General features: G+C 53.0%; 1 protein-coding gene across 8 annotated transcripts in view; it reads right to left on the bottom strand.

The window, feature by feature from the left end:
• HIP1 (huntingtin interacting protein 1) overlaps positions 1–17,733 on the bottom strand; it is a 165,762-nt gene that overhangs the window by 37,010 nt on the left and 111,019 nt on the right. For 5 of the 8 annotated variants that reach the window (XM_073315948.2, XM_073315950.2, XM_073315946.2 and 2 more), the window contains 5 exons: positions 14,305–14,447; positions 13,146–13,202; positions 8,298–8,378; positions 6,265–6,341; positions 5,796–5,857 (listed from right to left, as the gene is read on the bottom strand). In XM_073315948.2, coding sequence (XP_073172049.2) covers positions 5,796–5,857; positions 6,265–6,341; positions 8,298–8,378; positions 13,146–13,202; positions 14,305–14,447 — 420 coding nt within the window. Of the gene's footprint in view, positions 1–2,698; positions 5,767–5,795; positions 5,858–6,264; positions 6,342–8,297; positions 8,379–13,145; positions 13,203–13,968; positions 13,993–14,304; positions 14,448–17,733 lie in introns of those variants that run through there. The other 3 variants (XM_073315951.2, XM_073315954.2, XM_073315952.2) reach the window with 3 other exon arrangements.

Genomic DNA, 17,733 nt, shown 5'->3' with positions numbered 1-17,733 from the left:
GAAAGGCAAAGCACTGCATGACGCTAGATGGTGAGGGAGCCAGTGACGGGAGAACTCCCCACATTCTGATCACAGAAACGTGCCCCTGGTTTGCAATGAGCGGGTAGGCTGCTCTGGCTCAGAGATGCACCATGCATACTAATGTGAGGCGACTCAAGAAACATCTCAGAGTGAGCAGAATGCTGGCTCATGTCTACACTGATTTGCAATACACAGAGAAGAAAGACAACAGGCAAAATCCTGGGCCCACAGACATCATGGAAAAACTCTCACTGACTTCAGTAGGACCAGGATTATACCGTATCTCTCTTCCATGTCTGCCTCCTTCCGCCTGGATCAATTGAAGGATTGGGTCCTTAGTCTGGAAGGGGGAGAAAAGTGTGTGTTTACATGCTGCAGCCAGCAGGGCATGGTGCCACCATGATGGCAGCACTCCCAGGCTGCTACAGGCAGCCAGCGCTAGGTTAGCTAGGCAGAAATTAGTCGGGGTGGGCAAGGCCCCATGTTCCCGATTGCACTTGACTTAATTCAATGGACAGTTGGAGAACTCTGCTGACTAGTCAGGTCTCTCCAGAGCCTCTCAGACCAATGGCTGCCAGCAATCTCCCCAATGGCCGCATGGCTCTAGCCTGTGGCTGCACTGCACTAAGCAAGGAGGCCATTGCAGGCGCCATGATGTGGTTCTCGCCTGGCTGCCGGCTCGCTCTGCACGTGGTGCGGCTCTGCTAGCGCACTCCGATTCCTCTCCCATGTTGCACAGACTGCGTCTGGAAGCAAGGGCTGTAGGGTACTTTCTAACAGCACAGCAGTAGAGGAGCTGGCGGAAATGGAGCCACCTTTGTGGCTTCCTAGGGAGTAACTGCTGCAGATGGGGGTGGGTCAGCTGGTTCTGAGTGGAAGGTACCGCTCCCCACAGAAAAGACAGTGCTTGAAAGCTGGGACTGCCGCTGCGTGTGGGCACAGGGCACTGCACAGACATCCCCACCAGGGACCAGGTCTCCTCCCTGGTCCTATGTCATCATGCACCCAGAGCAAATCACTCCTTTCCCCTTCCTGCTGGAGCACTCAAGCGTCCCGTATTTCCTCTCCTTTTTCCCCTGCCCCTCCAAGCTGCCCTCCGCACCCCCTCAGTGCCGTTCTTTGGCTGGCTGGAAGGGTTGCAGTTCAGTAACTTGAGGCCTAGAACAACTCTCACAGGCTGTGTGCAGGGCTCCCAGCCCTTAGGGGTGGGGGCAAGGAGCTCTATGAGATGTCTCCTCCTTTCCCAGAGGATGAATATGCTGCTTCCAACAGTGGCCTCTGCCTGTGAGCACCCAGCTTTCCCATGTGGGGTTCAAAAGGAGCTAGATAGATTCAAGGAGGATAGGTCCATCAATGGCTATGTCATAACCATAAGGGTAGCCTAAAATTCCTCCTTACCTGTAAGGGGTTAAGTAGCTCAAATAACCTGGTTCGCACCTGACCAAAGGTGTGGGGGGGGGGGAGAAAGAGGGGAAAGAGAGGCTTTGTTTTGGGTTCTTTGTTTCTGTGTTTGTTCGCTCTCGGAACTAAGAGGGACCGGACATCAATCCATGTCCTCCAAACCAGTCTGAACCAGTCTCTCATATTACAGAAATTGTAAGTACAGCCAAGCAAGGCGTATTAGTTTATCTTTGTTTTCTCAACTTGTGAATTTTCCCTTTGCTAGAGGGAGGTTTATCCCGTTTTTTTGTAACTTTAAAGTTTTGCCTTGAGGGGAATCCTCTGTGTTTTGAATCTGATTACCCTGTAAAGTATTTACCATCCTGATTTTACAGAAGTGATTCTTTTACCTTTTCTTTAAATAAAATTCTTCTTTTAAGAACCTGATTGATTTTTCACTGTTCTTAAGATTGAAGGGTTTGGGTCTGTGTTCACCTGTACCAATTGGTGAGGATATATACTCAAGCCTTTCCCTGAAAAGGGGGTGTAGGGCTTGGGGGAATATTTTGGGGGAATAGGACTCCAAGTGGTCCTTTCCCTGGTTCTTTGTCTAAATCACTTGGTAGTGGCACCATACTGTTCAAGGACATGGCGGAATCTGTGCCTTGGGAAAGTTTTTAACCTAAGCTGGTAAAAATAAGCTTAGGGGGTCTTTCATGTGGGTCCCCACATCTGTACCCAGAGGTCAGAGTGGGGAAGGAATCCTGACAGGCTATTAGCCAGGATGGGCAGGAATGGTGTCTCTAGCCTCTGTTTGCCAGAAGTTGGGAATGGGCAACAGGGGATGGATCACTTGATGATGACCTGCTCTGTTCATTCCCTTTGGGGCACCAGACACTGGCCACTGTCAGAGGACAGGGATAATGGGCTAGATGGACCTTTGGTCTGACCCAGTATGACTGTTCTTATGTATGTTCATCAGCCACCTGGCCAATGCCAGGTAGTCAGGGTACAGCCATTCCACTCTTGTTAAGCTAGAGCAGAAATCCAGGGGCAGACACCGGCATCCCTCCGGGGATGTTAGGAAAGGGAGGGATAGACTTCATCAGTGCATCAATGGCACAAGGAAATCCTTAGGAGTGCACCAGTGCTCGGCTATGAGCATGCAGTACTGCTTAGCACAGCTCTCCCCCGGCATCCCAGACCTGGCTGACAGGGTTAGCGATTCTGTTTCTCCATATGGGCGTCGAGCTGCTAGCTTTAGGGTCCCACATCATTCTCCGTGGGGCACTCATACCTGCCGAGCCACCTGCCTGAAGGGAGAGGTCCTCTATGACATCCTCGCTATGCACGTCCTCTAAACTCCCACTGGAGCATGGGTGCCTGGAGAGACGGAAGAAGAGATAGGGAGGACCGGGAGAAAGGTCACCTTCCCCTGGCGTCTGCCCGTTTACTGAGTCCAGTGCCAACGTCTCAAGAATTCACCCCACAATCCCCGTGCTGAATGCCAGATGTGCCCCCAGTGAACGCTGGAGAGATCCCTAGTCAGGTTCGAGTCAATCTATGCTGGACAGAGACAACCCCTGCTCCTCTGTAACATGTTATTCCTAAACGAGGCAGACACCGGGTGGGACAACACAGCTTTAAGGACACATAGATCTGTCCCTATCTCTCTCCTCGGCTGGAGGCCCCACTCACCACACCCATCCTGCTCCAGAACCAAAGGAAGGTCAAAGGACCGCACGGTGAGGAATGAACAGCTGCTGTGCTCTGGCTCAAAGAGGGCTGCACATCAGTGGTGGGTGGAATCACAAAGAAAGTGGGGATCCAAGGAGAGTGCAGAACCCCAAAAGGGGCAGCGACATCTGAAGATGGACAGAGAGCAGCAATAGACTTTGAAAGGCAGGCAGGCAGGCTCCACATCCCCAAGAACACCCTCTTGTGCCTCCCGCAGGCCTTGCTGCTGTGGGAACCCATTCACATCACACCTGCAGCTGTGCTCTGTACATAGCACCAAACAGAGACTCACACTCTCTTCATCTCCTTCCTTTGATAGCTGAAGCATCTACGTCCCCAAGGGGGAGCACTGGGCCTTTCCCCGGGGACCTGTCGCTTGACTCATGCTAATGCACCGGGCTAGCCTGCTCTCTCCTTAGCTGGGGATGCACACAATGGGACAATTAGCAATGTCATCCTTGCCCAGGCAGCAGGAGGCAGGGAGTCAGTTTGGATTTCCACTGGCTTGCCTGCCTCCCCTCCCATTCGGATAATGAAGTGAGATCCCCAGTAATTAGCAGGGAAGTTGAGCAGTGATTTAAGAGTAAATCAAAAGCTAAGCTAATGACATGTAAATGGGCAGAGCTGACATTAGCCCTGCTTAATTCACTTAGGCTAGCAGCAGAAAAAGAACGCCAACTTCATTACAGGGCCTCCCTCCTTCCCAGTGGGGCTATGAAGCTGCATGGATCAGACAAGTACCTGCGCAGGGCTGCAGAGATGTCAGCGCACAGAGGCACAGCGGCATTGTACTGCTCCCTTGCAGACACGGAGGCAGGGAAAGGAGGAGGGGTACGTGGCTGAAGCGCTGGCCGGCTAGTCAGGAGATGGAGGCTCTACTTTCAGGGCTCCCACAGACCTGTCTTATGGCCCTTGGCCAAGTCATTGATCAGCCTTGTGCCTCACCTTCTCTGTCTGTACAGTGGGGCTAGTGAATGGGGCCCGGTTCACTGGTGTTTGTGAGCCACCATGGCGATGCTAGATGCTGTCTTAGTTCAGGTCAATGAGACTCTGATGTGACAAACTGTACAAATGCTACCAAAGTTTATGAAAGAAAGAGACTCACCCCGCAGGTTTCTGTTGGGGTGGGTACAGCCCCCCCCCCATTATGGAGTCCCACCCCGGTCGGGGTTTGATCCCATGTGTTCAATTGCTGTTACTCTCGGTTCCTGTTCTGGTGGCAGGTTGCATATACTGGGGCATGGTGTTACCCCCGGACTGACCCTGTGATCACTGCACTGCACCCCAGGCCTGTCCCTCCAAGGATCACTGCATTACCCATGCTAGCCCATGAAACACAAAGGCGCCATCTTGTCTGTCCCGTGGACTGTGGGAGACTAGTCCACAGATGTGACTGCCCTTATCCTGCTCTATCACCGTACATAAGCTCGTAACAGACACGACGGGATCACCCAGGCTACATCCCAGTGCAGAACCAGGCCACCTGCTGTCTGGAGACCCAGCTCCCCCCCTTCTGTACTCCATCACATGTGAGCAACTGCCCTGCTAGAGATGCAGTAATGCTAGTGGAGTAAAGCCTACCACAACTAGGATCCTGACAGTCAGTTGCAACACAGCCCTTCAACACTGGGACACAGCCGGATTCCATTGGCTGTACTCGCAGCTCCGGTTCTACAGCCTTTAGCACTGCGAGACAGCCGCACCACGCTGACTCTATTAAAGCACATCCTCCGGGAACCCTCCATGCTAGGACCCAACCGTATCACCCCTCATCTGAAATGGCAATATCCAGGAACCTCCATACGCTGACATATTGCTTTACTCCTGTTCCAATGCAAGCGAATACCTCCACTCTAGGATAGCCACAGCACCCATGTGGCACAGCGCGAGCAGTAATCACCCTGCTCTAACTCAGCCCAACAAGCAGAATCCTACAGCATTACGTGGATGCACGAGGCAGCTGAGCACCTGAGTGTACATTGTGGAGACTGGTTCGTTATTTTCTCTCTGCTCCACTGCGACCCATAGGAGCAGACATTGCAGAGCCAGTCGCTCCCCCACCACAGCAAGCCCTGAAGCACACAGCATCTCTGTGATGGGTTTGCAAGGAGAAAGCTGCTCTCGCCAGTCATGAAAGCCATAAACCCCAGAGCTAAGGGCAAAGGAAGAAATTCAAGCCCTGGAGAACTCGGAGATGGGAAGCAAAACAAGGAGGGTGTGGGGAGGAGGTGCAGCATGCCACGGGGTGGAAGTGGTTCCTGGAGGCTTGGCATGGCTGGCTGGAATGGAGGGCAGGCAGGCTGCGGCTGGGCAGACTGGGAGGAGCCAGGCACATTTGGTCTGACATGAAATAATTTCAGCTAACAACAACTCTGGTGGAATGCATGGAAAACAGATGAGCTCAGACGCCCTCAGTCAACTCCCTTCCTGCACCTAGGCAGGACAGATGGACACACACAGAGAGCGAACAGCAGCTTTGGACTGGGACCTCAAACACTCTGACCCACCGCGCCCCCACATACACGCTGGCTGTCGGGGCCACGCTCAGCCGGGCAGAGAGGGACGTCACTGCAGCACCTAGCGAGGCTGCTCCAGCCCCACAGCTATATGTCAACAGTGCAGAACAAGTGCAATGCAAGTGGAAGCGAGAGCCTTACCCATCTGGAACAGGTTCAGCTCACACTCCAAATAGTCAAACATCTCCACCGTCAGCTGAAAGCTAGGAAAGAGGGCACAAGAATGTTACAAACAAAACAGAGGCCACCCAGCCCCCTCCCGCAAAACCCTGGGAGGATGGGGGGCTGGCTAGAAGCCCCGGGGTGGTGGTGGTGGAGGGTGTCTAGCCAACCATTACTGTGGAGTACTGTTTTATAAGGGGTAGTCAGGAGGGATGTCCCAGCCCCAGCCAATGGGCACACACGACACCAGGGTTCCCGTTAGGGTGGCCATGTCCTCTGCCCATGGCTCACACAGCAGTGCCAGGGAGAGACCCTGATGGGGTGCCATGGCCCTGGCAGCCCTTTGCCACTCCTAGAGATTCCCCCTTGTCTTCTGCGCCTGGGTTCTCTGCTACAGCAGGAGTAATTCCACCACGGACGTGCCCTGATTCTCGCGCTCTGGACTTACAAGTTATTAACGTCGTTTTCTCCTGCCTCGTCAAGCTGCCTGTCAGACATCTGGAGATTGCCTGGGAACCGGGGGTTCTGCACGATGGGAGAGAGGGAGGAGTCAGAGCAAGGGGCCGCAGGCACCCTAGTGCCTTTTAGGCTTGCCCTTACCACAGTGAAGACCAAGTAGCCATCTCTGATTAGAGGCAGACCCCTGATACCCCAGGTGGTATTTGAAGGAGTGGCTGTGTGCACCCGGCAGGGATCTCCAAACGCCCAATGGAAGGGGCTCAGGTCACAGAACTGCTTTGGAGGGATGGCTCAGAGCTGGCTCCCAGGCTGTGGGGCTACAGGGAGATTTCTCTTGCCATGCTTTGCCCAGGTGCGCAGACCCCCTCTCAGTGAAAGGCTAGGCTCACTGCTCACCGCCCTCAGCCAACGTTTCTTCTCTGGGTTTTAAAAGCCACCCCACTGGCTCCCATCTAAGTGCCCAAGGGCAGCGTCCAGTGCAGGAAAATGCCGCTGTAGTTTACACTCACACAGTCACACGGTAGGCTTCAAAGGCACTGAACAGCGACCAACGGCCACACATCCATCTAGTTTCCACCCAGCTAGGCTCGCCGGGCCAGCAGCATCACAGCTGGACACCGCAACCTCATGCCAAAGTTTCCCAGCAAGGCCACACTCTGCGTGGCACAGCTGCTCTGACCTGGGCAGCGACGTACAGGAGAAGGGCTCTGGGGCTCCTCAGGTAGCTGCCTCCTCTTGTGCCCCACAAATACTGCGCCCATCTGCTGCTGGCTGCCCCCACCTCCTCCAGCTGGGCACACAGCTGCTCCCACTCCTGGCTGATGAAAGGGAGCAGCTCACAGGCAGGGGCAGACCCTCACCTCTAGGCCAGCCAACCTAGGCCCAGACCTCACCTCTGGGAGAGGGGCACTGCCCTGCTGAGCACTGGGGCTGGCTGCTTTGTGCTGGCTGGATTGGCAGGGAGGAAGCGCATGTGGATTTGTGCAGAGCTGATGCCATGGAGAGCAGCCTTGTCCCCAGTACAGCTGCCTGAGGTGAGGCCTTTGGCAACTGAAGGGAACCAGCAGGCACATCTGCCAAACAACAGCAGGACACTACAAGTGGCTGCCCGACCCTGCCCTCTATGGGCCATTCCCCATGGCCCCCTGATTCCTTGGCCTCTCTGATGCAGGCTCAGAGGTTTAACTGTGCTTTGGACACCTGTTCACTCAGACCTGGCCAGAGGACACCAACTCTTCAAAGAGACCACCGGGCAGCCACCGGGACGGGACGGGGACGGACGACGACTTAGCCCTGGGTGGGGCAGCACACAAGCCTCCCAACAGCAAGGCAATGACCAGCTCTAGGCCTCCTGGGTGGGAGGTTAGTTAAAGGGTCACTCCTGGGATCTCCAGAGCTCAGTCCTGACACCACCCTTACCTAGGCCATTAGTTCTGTGTCCTGCCAGCACAACTGGCTGCCTGGAAGCATGTGACACAAGGGGCACTGACAGTATGTCTACACGGCACACTCAGCCCAGGCTCTGGCTCAGGTTTGAGCACAAGCCCCCATTCCGTGCACAAACAAATCAGTCTGACTCAGGCCAGCAAGCGCTCAGGACCCAGGGCCTAGGGCCCTGCTACGGGGTGGGTGAGACCCTGAGTCCCACTGAGGCTCAGGACCAAACCCTGTCATTGTGCTCAGGCTGCAGACCCGAGCCAGCAGGTCTGCGTAGTGCAGTCTGGACAGGGCTGTGAGACCGAGGCCTAGCAATCGTAAACCCACATGCCCACTGTCATGTGGATGTGGAAACACTGAGTCCACAGACCCAGGCTTAGCATGCAGTGTAGATGCATCCAGAGAGATAATTCTGCTTCCCAGCCTAGCTCACAGAGGAGAGTGTACACCTGGGGGACTGAAGGGGTGGGGCTGCAAGAGACCCCATCAACAGATCTCAGCTCCCTTGAATGGACCAGATGTGGGTGGGAAGAGCATGGTCTGTCTGGAGGGAAGAAAGGAGGTGGGGACGAGACGTGGCCTTACTTTCGTATGGAACTCCATTTTGGTTCTCAGCAGTTTGAGGTAGATGCTGCACAGGTGCCCGTAGCCCTCACTCAGGTGACTCTGTGGAACAGGAGAAAGCAGAAAATGAGGCACAAGGTCTGATGCTGGTGAGAAGCCTGCCCCTGGCTGCTCTGGGATGCTGAGGTTTGCAACTTCCCTACTGGAGAGGCTGGCAGCTTCTGGAATCGCATGACGCCTTTAAGACTCAGGCCTACAAAATCTCCCCCTGTGCTTTATACATTCCTGTCTTCCCGCTTGTCTGGGTTTGTTTATTGACCCCGGTACACGAACTGTTCACATGGCTCAGCCACTGTGTGCGTCACCCCCTGTATTTACCTACGCTGCACATTTCAAGTCACTGATCTTTCTACACCAATAAATAACTATCTGCAACCCACATTCTCCGTTCACAGGGCTCCCCGTTTCCTGAGGCACTCACTGCAGGACAAGGTCTGTTTGCTCCTAGCTCCTGAGCTCTGCCGGCTGCCCTCCGAGCTGGGCTCTGCTGCTTCAGTACTGGACACACACAATAGCATTTCCCCCATTGTTTCCCAGGCTAGCCAGGTCACTGCATGCAACACAATCGCTGACACTGCCAGATCGAGCCAACAGCATTGGTACTTACGCCATGCTCGTCTCCGTCAGCTAGACAGATTGACCAGCGTGTCGTTAAAAAACCCCAGAAAGGGGGGGGGGGGAAGCCTCACAGTAACCAGGGAATGAATCTTTACAACATGCGGCATACACCAGACCACACAACACTGATCCACCATACCCTCCCACCCGCTAGGAGAACATCACCCACATGCTGGGATGCATCTCGGCAAGTGGGCTGTTGTCCCCTTTGCATACACCCTGGACTGTGGCATGATCAGACATGAGAAGGCTCAGAGACGTTAGGCTCCGATATCTGACCTCTACTCCCAACATATCCCTGAAGATCTTGATACCATGTTTAAAGATCAGGGTGAACAGGCTCAGCCAGCCTCTGGGAGGGTCTCAGGGTGAGAAGTGCAGCAGATGTATTAAATCAGAGACCAACTGGCATGGCCCCCTTCTGCATGAAGCATTATTCAGCCAATAACTGGGACACTCAGCCAAGTTAGCTGCTGGACTGGCTGAATCCCTAACCAGACTAGCTGGCCTTGGTACCAGCGTTACAATTTTAAATCTCCTGCTTCTGCAGAGCTGGGGTTTAACCACCACCTCCGTACCCTGGACTTTTACTTATTTTAACATTTCATACTGAACACAAAATTCTGCCACTGAAGTGAGTGGGAGCTCTTCACATGCATCTGAGACTGGATCTGGCCCTACGTGCTCTGAGAGCAGGTGGTCCCCCAGCCTGCCAGGTTACAGTTCACAGCGGGCTCCCTTTGAGCATCTGTTGCTTCCGGGCTAACCCCACTGCTTGGTTCCCTAGCAGAGCTATGCTCCACCATTTCAAGAGGTTCCACAGCTACCTAGAGGCGTAAGGCTTACAGGTTTGGGCAGGGAACAAATGGCTGAACTAACTTACACAGAGACGAGATGGCAATGCACCTCTTTCCAGTGGCAGCAACTTGCACAGGGCTGGTTTAATGCTAACAAAAAGCAGGCAGTGAGTGCATAAAGCCTGCTGCCTAGGAAGGGTGATGGGAAAGTATTAGCAATCAAAGAAAAAGGACAGGTGCCAAATTCTGCCCCAGCTGAGAAGAGTCACTGGAGTTGCTTGGGGGTGGTGGGGAGAGGGAGGGCAAGCAGAGATGTGCTGGGAGCACACGAAATCTGCTGCTCACTGGTTAGCCGCATACAAACACATCCCTGGGACCAGAAGGGAAAAACCCAAAGAATGGAACCTGTCAAAGGACAGAGCAGAACCCAAAGCAAGACAAAAAGTTGTGTGTGTGTCTGTGCGCCTGGGCATGCAGGACTCTGCCTGCATGTCTGTCTGGGCGTGCACGCTGCCAATTCTTTTGCCTCTTTTTGGAATTCGTAATCCTTCCTGTTTGACTCATTTTAATGACAGCCCTTAACGTCTCCAGCTCTAGCTCCCCATTCTGCACAGAGGGTGGTGGGTTATCACAGAGCCATTGAGAACTGAGTTTGTTTGTTACTTAGTGAATGTTTTATTTGATGTACCGTACAGTAACCAGGAGCCTTTGTGGTGCCAGACTTAGTCTATTAGCAACAAGTGAATTCATCTCTGGCCTGTGGAAAGACACTGTTCATCTAACTGCAGCCCATTTCTCCACAGTGGGGTATAGGCAAAGCTGCCAAAAGAACTGGGTTTTGCTGATGACAAGGACTTCCCAGACAGAGCCTAACACAGGGCAGACCCATGTGCCTATTGCTCTCTCTGGCTGCAGTGTGTGGAGGATCTTGTTGTGCTTGTTGCTTTTCATTCTCCTGACAGTTCTGCTTCATATCCCAAGTCAACCACAGGCATTTTCTTGGCATCAGATGGCTCAGCAACTGCTCACGTAACTCCTTGGTCTTCCCTTTGAAATCTCGTCTGCCACATTAGCCTGAATGATCGGTGGTGGAACTCCACAACAAGCTATGGGACTGGCAGCAGCCCAGTGGGCTCTCCTGCGACCCCGGCTCAGGTACTGAGGAAATCTTACGATATTAAGTAACTGCACTCAGCAGTGGGGAGGGGAATCTGCTAACGTGTGTGTCCCCCCCTCCCCCCGCCAGGGATCCTGCACAACCAATCCTGTTTGCTACAGGGCTCCTGATCTGCCCACATCAACTTTAAATCACACCCAACAGGACAACACACTCCTTGTGATGTGGCTAGAGGGGGCTGCAGGGCAAGTGTGGCTCATTCTGAACAGGTCCCATTTCAGCCCTTAAACCAACAGCAGGCACCATGGCTAGTGTACTAATTGGCCCCAATCCTGCAATAGCGCCTATGCGGCTGACACCTGTGCCTTTGTGGATCCCCACTGACTCTGTTCATGCAGCTCCCTGTGCAAAGAACCATTACTGAAGTCAACAGGTCCCCCCAAGTTAGGATGGGTTTTACTTGTTTTCCGCCAGGTAACAGAATGCCCAGTGGCTACATTTGGCCTTCACAAAGCCCCTTAGGTTGTTAATATGGACCCTTACCCTCTCAAAACTCTGTGTTGTGTGAAATTAGCTGTTGGGATTGGAATCTTTTGTAACTGATTATTGGGGAATCCCCTGCCCCCACCCCAAATGAGCAAACACCCATACATCCCCAACGAGACAGGGAGCAAAGCAGAGACACTCCTGCCTTCACAGTCACTCAGGAGAGACTCAAAACTGCTTGCATATACATCAGGAATACGTCAAACCAAAATAATCGCCATTCACTATTAAGAATGAGCCGGTGCCTTTCCCAACTTCCTCAAACAAACACAGTCCACACCTTGTGCAGAGTCAAAACTCACCCCTTTTCTGGGGTCAACTGACTGGACATGGATCCCAGGAATGAGAATTGAGATTACACAATTGTGTCATCTTGACCTCCGTGTATATTTTTGCTCAGTGCATCAGGAGGCAAAGTTAAGGCTGGGTGGACAGTGTGAAGGACAAAGAGTAAAGAACTGGTCCTTTAGCTGCTAGCATCCCACCTAACAGCTGGGTTTTGAAGGGGCTGGAGTGTTTTTGTGAAGCCAGGGTAATATTTTGGGTTTTCGCTGGACTCCAGTGAAACTAACTTTCAACCATAACTCTCCTTTCACATGGTTTTTGTTTACGAATTTCTTGTACCGCCCCCACCTATTTAAAATGAGCTCCCATAGCTCACCCTGAGTTTCTGTCTGAGCTCTGCCGGAGAGGAGCTCTGCTCCATTTAGGATCTTTTACAGATTTTGTGAGGCTCCTCAAAGCAGGATTTCCTTTGTCCAGATGTTAGCAAGCCCATGGGAGGTCTGTGTGAAGGCCCCATGGCAGCATATCAGTTTAGTAGACAGCGTATAGGGCAGTGGTTCAGGGGAAGAGGCATCTATCCACACTGAAAATTTGAAACACCATGCCTTTCCCTGTCTCCCCAGGTTCCCTGCACTCACCACCTTCCATGGCCTCTCTCACCTGCTCCACTCCATGACCCCCATCTCCACTAGGCTACTGGGGCTCCCTGTGCCCCTCCATGTACCCCCTCCTTATGCTGATATGGGCAAGCACAGGCTCCTGGCCACTCCACTCCCTGTGACCCTGACACCCTCCAACTCCCTTCTTGGAGGCCAGTCTCATCACATTTCCGCTTGCTGTCTAGTGCCCCACCTATGGCTGGGCCTAGCAGCAGGAGCTCTGTTATAAACGTTCTTCATCATAAACTCAGCCCAATGCAATTCCTCAGGCTTGGTCCCTCCTCTCAGCAAGGCCAACCCGGCCAGAGAGATCTGGCGTGTCTAAGCCAAGCCATTCTGGAGCAACGAGGAGCCAAGATTTTAGAAAGTCAAGCACAGCTATGATTTCCAAACAGCGCTGACTTTAAATCTCGGTTTGATTTCCACCCCCATTCCTAGAGACGCAACACCAAAGGCACAACAATCCAGAGCCTGGTCTCTCCTGGGGGAGATGCCAATCACATGGATAACGGGGAGCTAGCTTCTCCGTGATAAAGGCTTCCACTGCTTGCAGCCTGGGGACAGGCATGCTCTGGGTAGCCTTAGGGCAGGAGAAGGAGGAAGGCAGCTGTCTGCCTAGCTCCAATCAGGCTCTACCTATCGCTCCATGGACAAAGTACCCGGCAAACCATCACCAGGGCCTGCTGTTCTTCCTTTAAGAGGCACAGCGCTTCCTAGCACTACCTCCCAGCATGAGCACCAGATGGCATCCAGCAGGAAATTCCCCCATGGCAAGCCAGCCACTCACCCACATCCTGCTCATGTCGTTCAGCTCGTTCTTGTACCTCAGAGAGTCTTTCAGGACCTGCAAAGGAAATTGAGAGGAGGCAGTTGGAGAGTAAAGAAGGGGCACAGAAGCTGCCAGAGAACCAGCCACATTCACAGGCTCCTGGCACCAGAGGGGAAAGCTCTAGCTAGTGGGGCAAGTTTGATCTAGTGATTAGAGCAAGAAAAGAGGATCAGGACTCCTGGGTTCTATTCCCAGCTCTGTCCCAGACTAGTTGTGTCATCATGGGCAAGTCACTGCTTTTCTGTGCCTCGGCTTCCCCATCTGTACAATGGAAAGGACCATCCCATCTTACCCTCCTCAAGCAGGGCTTAATTTGTCCCTGACTGTAAGTGGCTTGAGGCTCTCTGATGGAAGGGGGAAGGAGACACAGCGTTACTGTTGTTTATATCCACGCAGCTGAGGGAGTGGGCTTCCTAGGCCTCTAGCGGAGGAGAGAAAAGAGAACGGGGGTGAACAGAGCGCTGGCTGACTGGCAGGGAATGGTGAGGGCTGCAGGGTTAGTCCTGGGGTGAATACTTGCCTCCCTTCCCAGGGATCAACTTTTGGATGGGGGGGGACGATGATGCATTAACCCTTTCTACTGCCCTCTTGCCATTGGTCTGCTGCAGACCTGGGCCTGAGAGCACCCAGGAGCACGCAGAGGCCACGGCACATCAGGACAGGTATGCTGGGGCTCATCAGACTCTTTAAGGAAGTAGGGATAGGAAATGGATATGATGTGGGGCAGGCCAAAAAGCTGGGCGTGGGGGAATGGAAGCAATAAGTGCAGGCATATTCCTACCCTGTTCATCACCCCTCACTCCCCCAACTTTCCAATGACTAGTGCACATTGGCAACTCCAGGAGTGCTTTGCTCTGCAACTGGTACTTTTTTTTTAAAAAATGCAAGCTGGGATTCTCACGTAGTCACAGGACTCCAGGAGTTGAGGCCTTAAGAAAAACACAAAAATATTGCAAAGCCCACAATAAAAGTCACAAGAGTTGGCAACACTTAGATGGCCTCTGAGGTCATCCTATTCCTGGCTCAGTCGGGGCTGAAAGGACTTGAGGCAATCACAGTATTCCTCTCCTGTGTCCCCCCACATCTCACACTACTAGAGACATGGCCCTGCACGTACATTTGGGTGTCCATCGCGGAGGAGCTTGTGGAAGACGTGGCAGAACTTCCAACAGAGCACAGCGTTGCTGGAGAGGGGCAGCCGATTCACGACAGACCAGAAGGTCTGAGCTCCTTTTTCGTGGTGGGTTCCCAGGATGCATGGTGAGAGGCAGGCTAAGGAAAAGCCAATCCCTTAGCTCAGAGTGTGCAGAAATGACAGGGACACTCATAAAACACAACAGCTCAGAGACAATGAGGCTTACTGACTGCTCCCAAGATGTCCTCTCACCCCATTCTGGATCCCAAAGGCACTGAAAAGTGGTAGAGAGCAACTAGGAACTCCCCTCTGGCAGAGAGGTTTCTACCCATGCAATGAGACAGCCAGCGTGCATCAACAAAAGACGCTAGGTACCTGGAGTGCACAGGCCCTGCTGTGCTGGGGAAAGGAAGCCGGATCCTTTCAGGGCACCAGCCAACAACGTGCTTCCAAAACAAAACCTTCCTCTCCCCTGGCTGCTTTCTTCCCCAACTGTCACTGGAATTGCCCAGAAACCTGCTGCCGTGCACACATCTGCTATGTACCTTCTGCCCCTCATCAGTCCTGGGCCTTCAGATTCCCAGCTCAGACTGCTGAGCTAAAGCAGCAGCTGCTACCCTCTGTGTGGATCAGCCACTAGAGGGAGAATGACAGGTTTCAGAGTAACAGCCGTGTTAGTCTGTATTCGCAAAAAGAAAAGGAGGACTTGTGGCACCTTAGAGACTAACCAATTTATTTGAGCATGAGCTTTCGTGAGCTACAGCTCACTTCATTGGATGCATACTGTGGAAAGTACGGAAGATCTTTTTATACACACAAAGCATGAAAAAATGGGTGTTTACCACTACAAAAGGTTTTCTCTCCCCCCACCCCACTCTCCTGCTGGTAATAGCTTATCTAAAGTGATCACTCTCCTTACAATGTGTATGATAATCAAGTTGGGCCATTTCCAGCACAAATCCAAGTCCCCCCCCCCCCCCAACCCACTCTCCTGGTGGTAATAGTTTATCTAATCACTCTCCTTTGAGTGATCACTTTAGATAAGCTATTACCAACAGGAGAGTGGGTTGGGGGGTGGGGGGACCTGGATTTGTGCTGGAAATGGCCCAATTTGATTATCATACACATTGTAAGGAGAGTGATCACTTTAGATAAGCTATTACCAGCAGGAGAGTGGGGTGGGGGGAGAGAAAACCTTTTGTAGTGGTAAACACCCATTTTTTCATGCTTTGTGTGTATAAAAAGATCTTCCGTACTCTCCACAGTATGCATCCAATGAAGTGAGCTGTAGCTCACGAAAGCTTATGCTCAGATAAATTGGTTAGTCTCTAAGGTGCCACAAGTCCTCCTTTTCTTTTTTAGAGGGAGAATGTTACACACACTGCCAGTGGATTACTCAACTATTTGCTAGAGCAAAAGGGGGGTATGATTCCTGGGTTCGGTTCCTGAGGCAAGGAGGGGAGTTTGGCTGAATGGACAGAAGGGTAGCTGCAGATATGACAGCCAAGCATACAAATTTGGCACAGTCAGCCTAAAAGGCAGCATGGCTGCGTGAATGGAATTTGGGTGTGCTAGATTAAAGATCTAGGTTCCACGCCAGTTCTGCCTCCAGTGACGTTGTGCAATTTTAGTCAAATGGGGAGGGGCTGATACTTGCCTGTCTCATAAGGCAGGGGGCTGAAGCCTGGGTCAGCAATATGGGGTATGAAATGCACAGAAGTAGAAGCAGTAGTGAATGGAAGAGGTGAGGCTTGAACTCATGATCCCTGGATTCCCGCTCTCTCTGTTCTCCCTCAACTACAGGCTGTTTTGCAGGGGAGGTGAAACAGTTTCTCACTGCCCACCTCAACGGGCAGTGGACCAGGCATCCCGATGAAGTGGAAATACAGAATGTCCCACTAAATCCAGTATGCTTGAGAGCTCTGCCTACAGGCCATCTAGGTCCTGTCACATGAGGCCACCGCAGGGCTGTTTTCTACGGACCCCTGTGTAGTGCTCTGGGAAGCAGAACAGCCACGCTAATTCTTGCTATAGACTAGAAAAGCAGAAAGGGGATTGGCATGGCAGGCAGCCTGCTGCATCAAGAAGCTAAAAGCCAACAGGACTGCAGTGAAGCTTTATCTCCAGGGCCTGGGATCCCGTGCACTAGCAGCTTTCCCACTGAAAACAGGCCTGAGACGAAAACAAAAGGGCCCCATGCAGAATGCCAGCCTGGAAACAGCCCCACAACGGACATTCCGCTATCAGATAAATCAAGACAGCTGGTCCTGTAAGCTGCTGGAGCTTGTTTCTCTTCAAGAAGGTGGAATGAGCATAGGCCTGCTGAGCTCACCACACACCAGACAGCTAACCTGCAGCCCAGAGCTCAAGCCTCAGCTAGGCAGCAGAGAACTTCAAATGTCTGGGGACATTCTGTTCTTTCAGCGAGGGAGAGGTGAAGCACTGTGCCCAAGTCACTGCCTCAGCCCAGGAACACACTGTGCCCCGGGGGTTCAAACCAAGCAGCCCCCACCCCTTCCAGCGCCACACCCTCTCCCTTCCAAAGAGACCCTCAGGAAGATCCCCCCATGCCCCCATTGGGGCTGAACCCCCAGAGCACCTAGGAGAATTAGGTCTGTCACTGAGTCCAGACTTGTCTGGGGGAAACACATCACCCAGCTCCCCATTCCCAGCACTGACAGGTATCGCTCCCCCTGAACCTTCCCATGCTTTGACAGCAATGGCCCAGGAGCTTCACTAAAGCTCTCAGAGGATCCACCAGCCCCCAGAGCCTCTAGGCTGAACTCTCTCCTGCCCCCACTACCTTGGCCCTGGAGCTGGGATCTGGGCGATGCAGAGGCAGTGGAAGGACACTCCATGGGTTCAGAGAGCAAAAAGCTCCCCAGTTCTTCTCCCTACAAAGTGGAACGATTTGGAAGCTGCACCTGCTGTGCGATCCTGGCTCCCGGTCAGCCGCAGAGCTGCCAAAATACATATTTTTCTTCAGCAGGATCTTAACTATTCAGACCTTTGGGCTGTTTAGGCTTAAGCACACCTGGTATTTACAATTGCGCTAAAGCTCATTTGGGTGGAGGTAACAAGTGAGGAATGACAACACCGTCCCCCTTTTTGCAGCTACGGCCCCTCTGCCTGGCTAGCATTTCCCACCATTGGGGCAGCTCCGGGGGGGTGGGCATGTCAGCGGTGGGAGTGCCAAGAATGGACACAACTCCAAGCAGCCGCTGGCACAGACCTGCTCAGAGATCAAGGCTACAGCACGAGGGAGAGAAAGGGTGGTGCTGTCCTGGAATCACTCCTCACTTCCCTCCCTTGCCCACTCGGATGCTTCCCCCCAGGAATCCCACTCTTCCTTCTGCTGGGCAGAGGGGATCCCACTGGGATCTTGGCTTCCACCCCTCCATTCAGCAGAGG

The sequence above is a fragment of the Lepidochelys kempii genome, chromosome 17 (genome assembly GCF_965140285.1).
Source record: "Lepidochelys kempii isolate rLepKem1 chromosome 17, rLepKem1.hap1, whole genome shotgun sequence".
NCBI lineage: Eukaryota > Metazoa > Chordata > Testudines > Cheloniidae > Lepidochelys > Lepidochelys kempii.
This window is presented reverse-complemented; position numbering and strand designations above follow the sequence as displayed.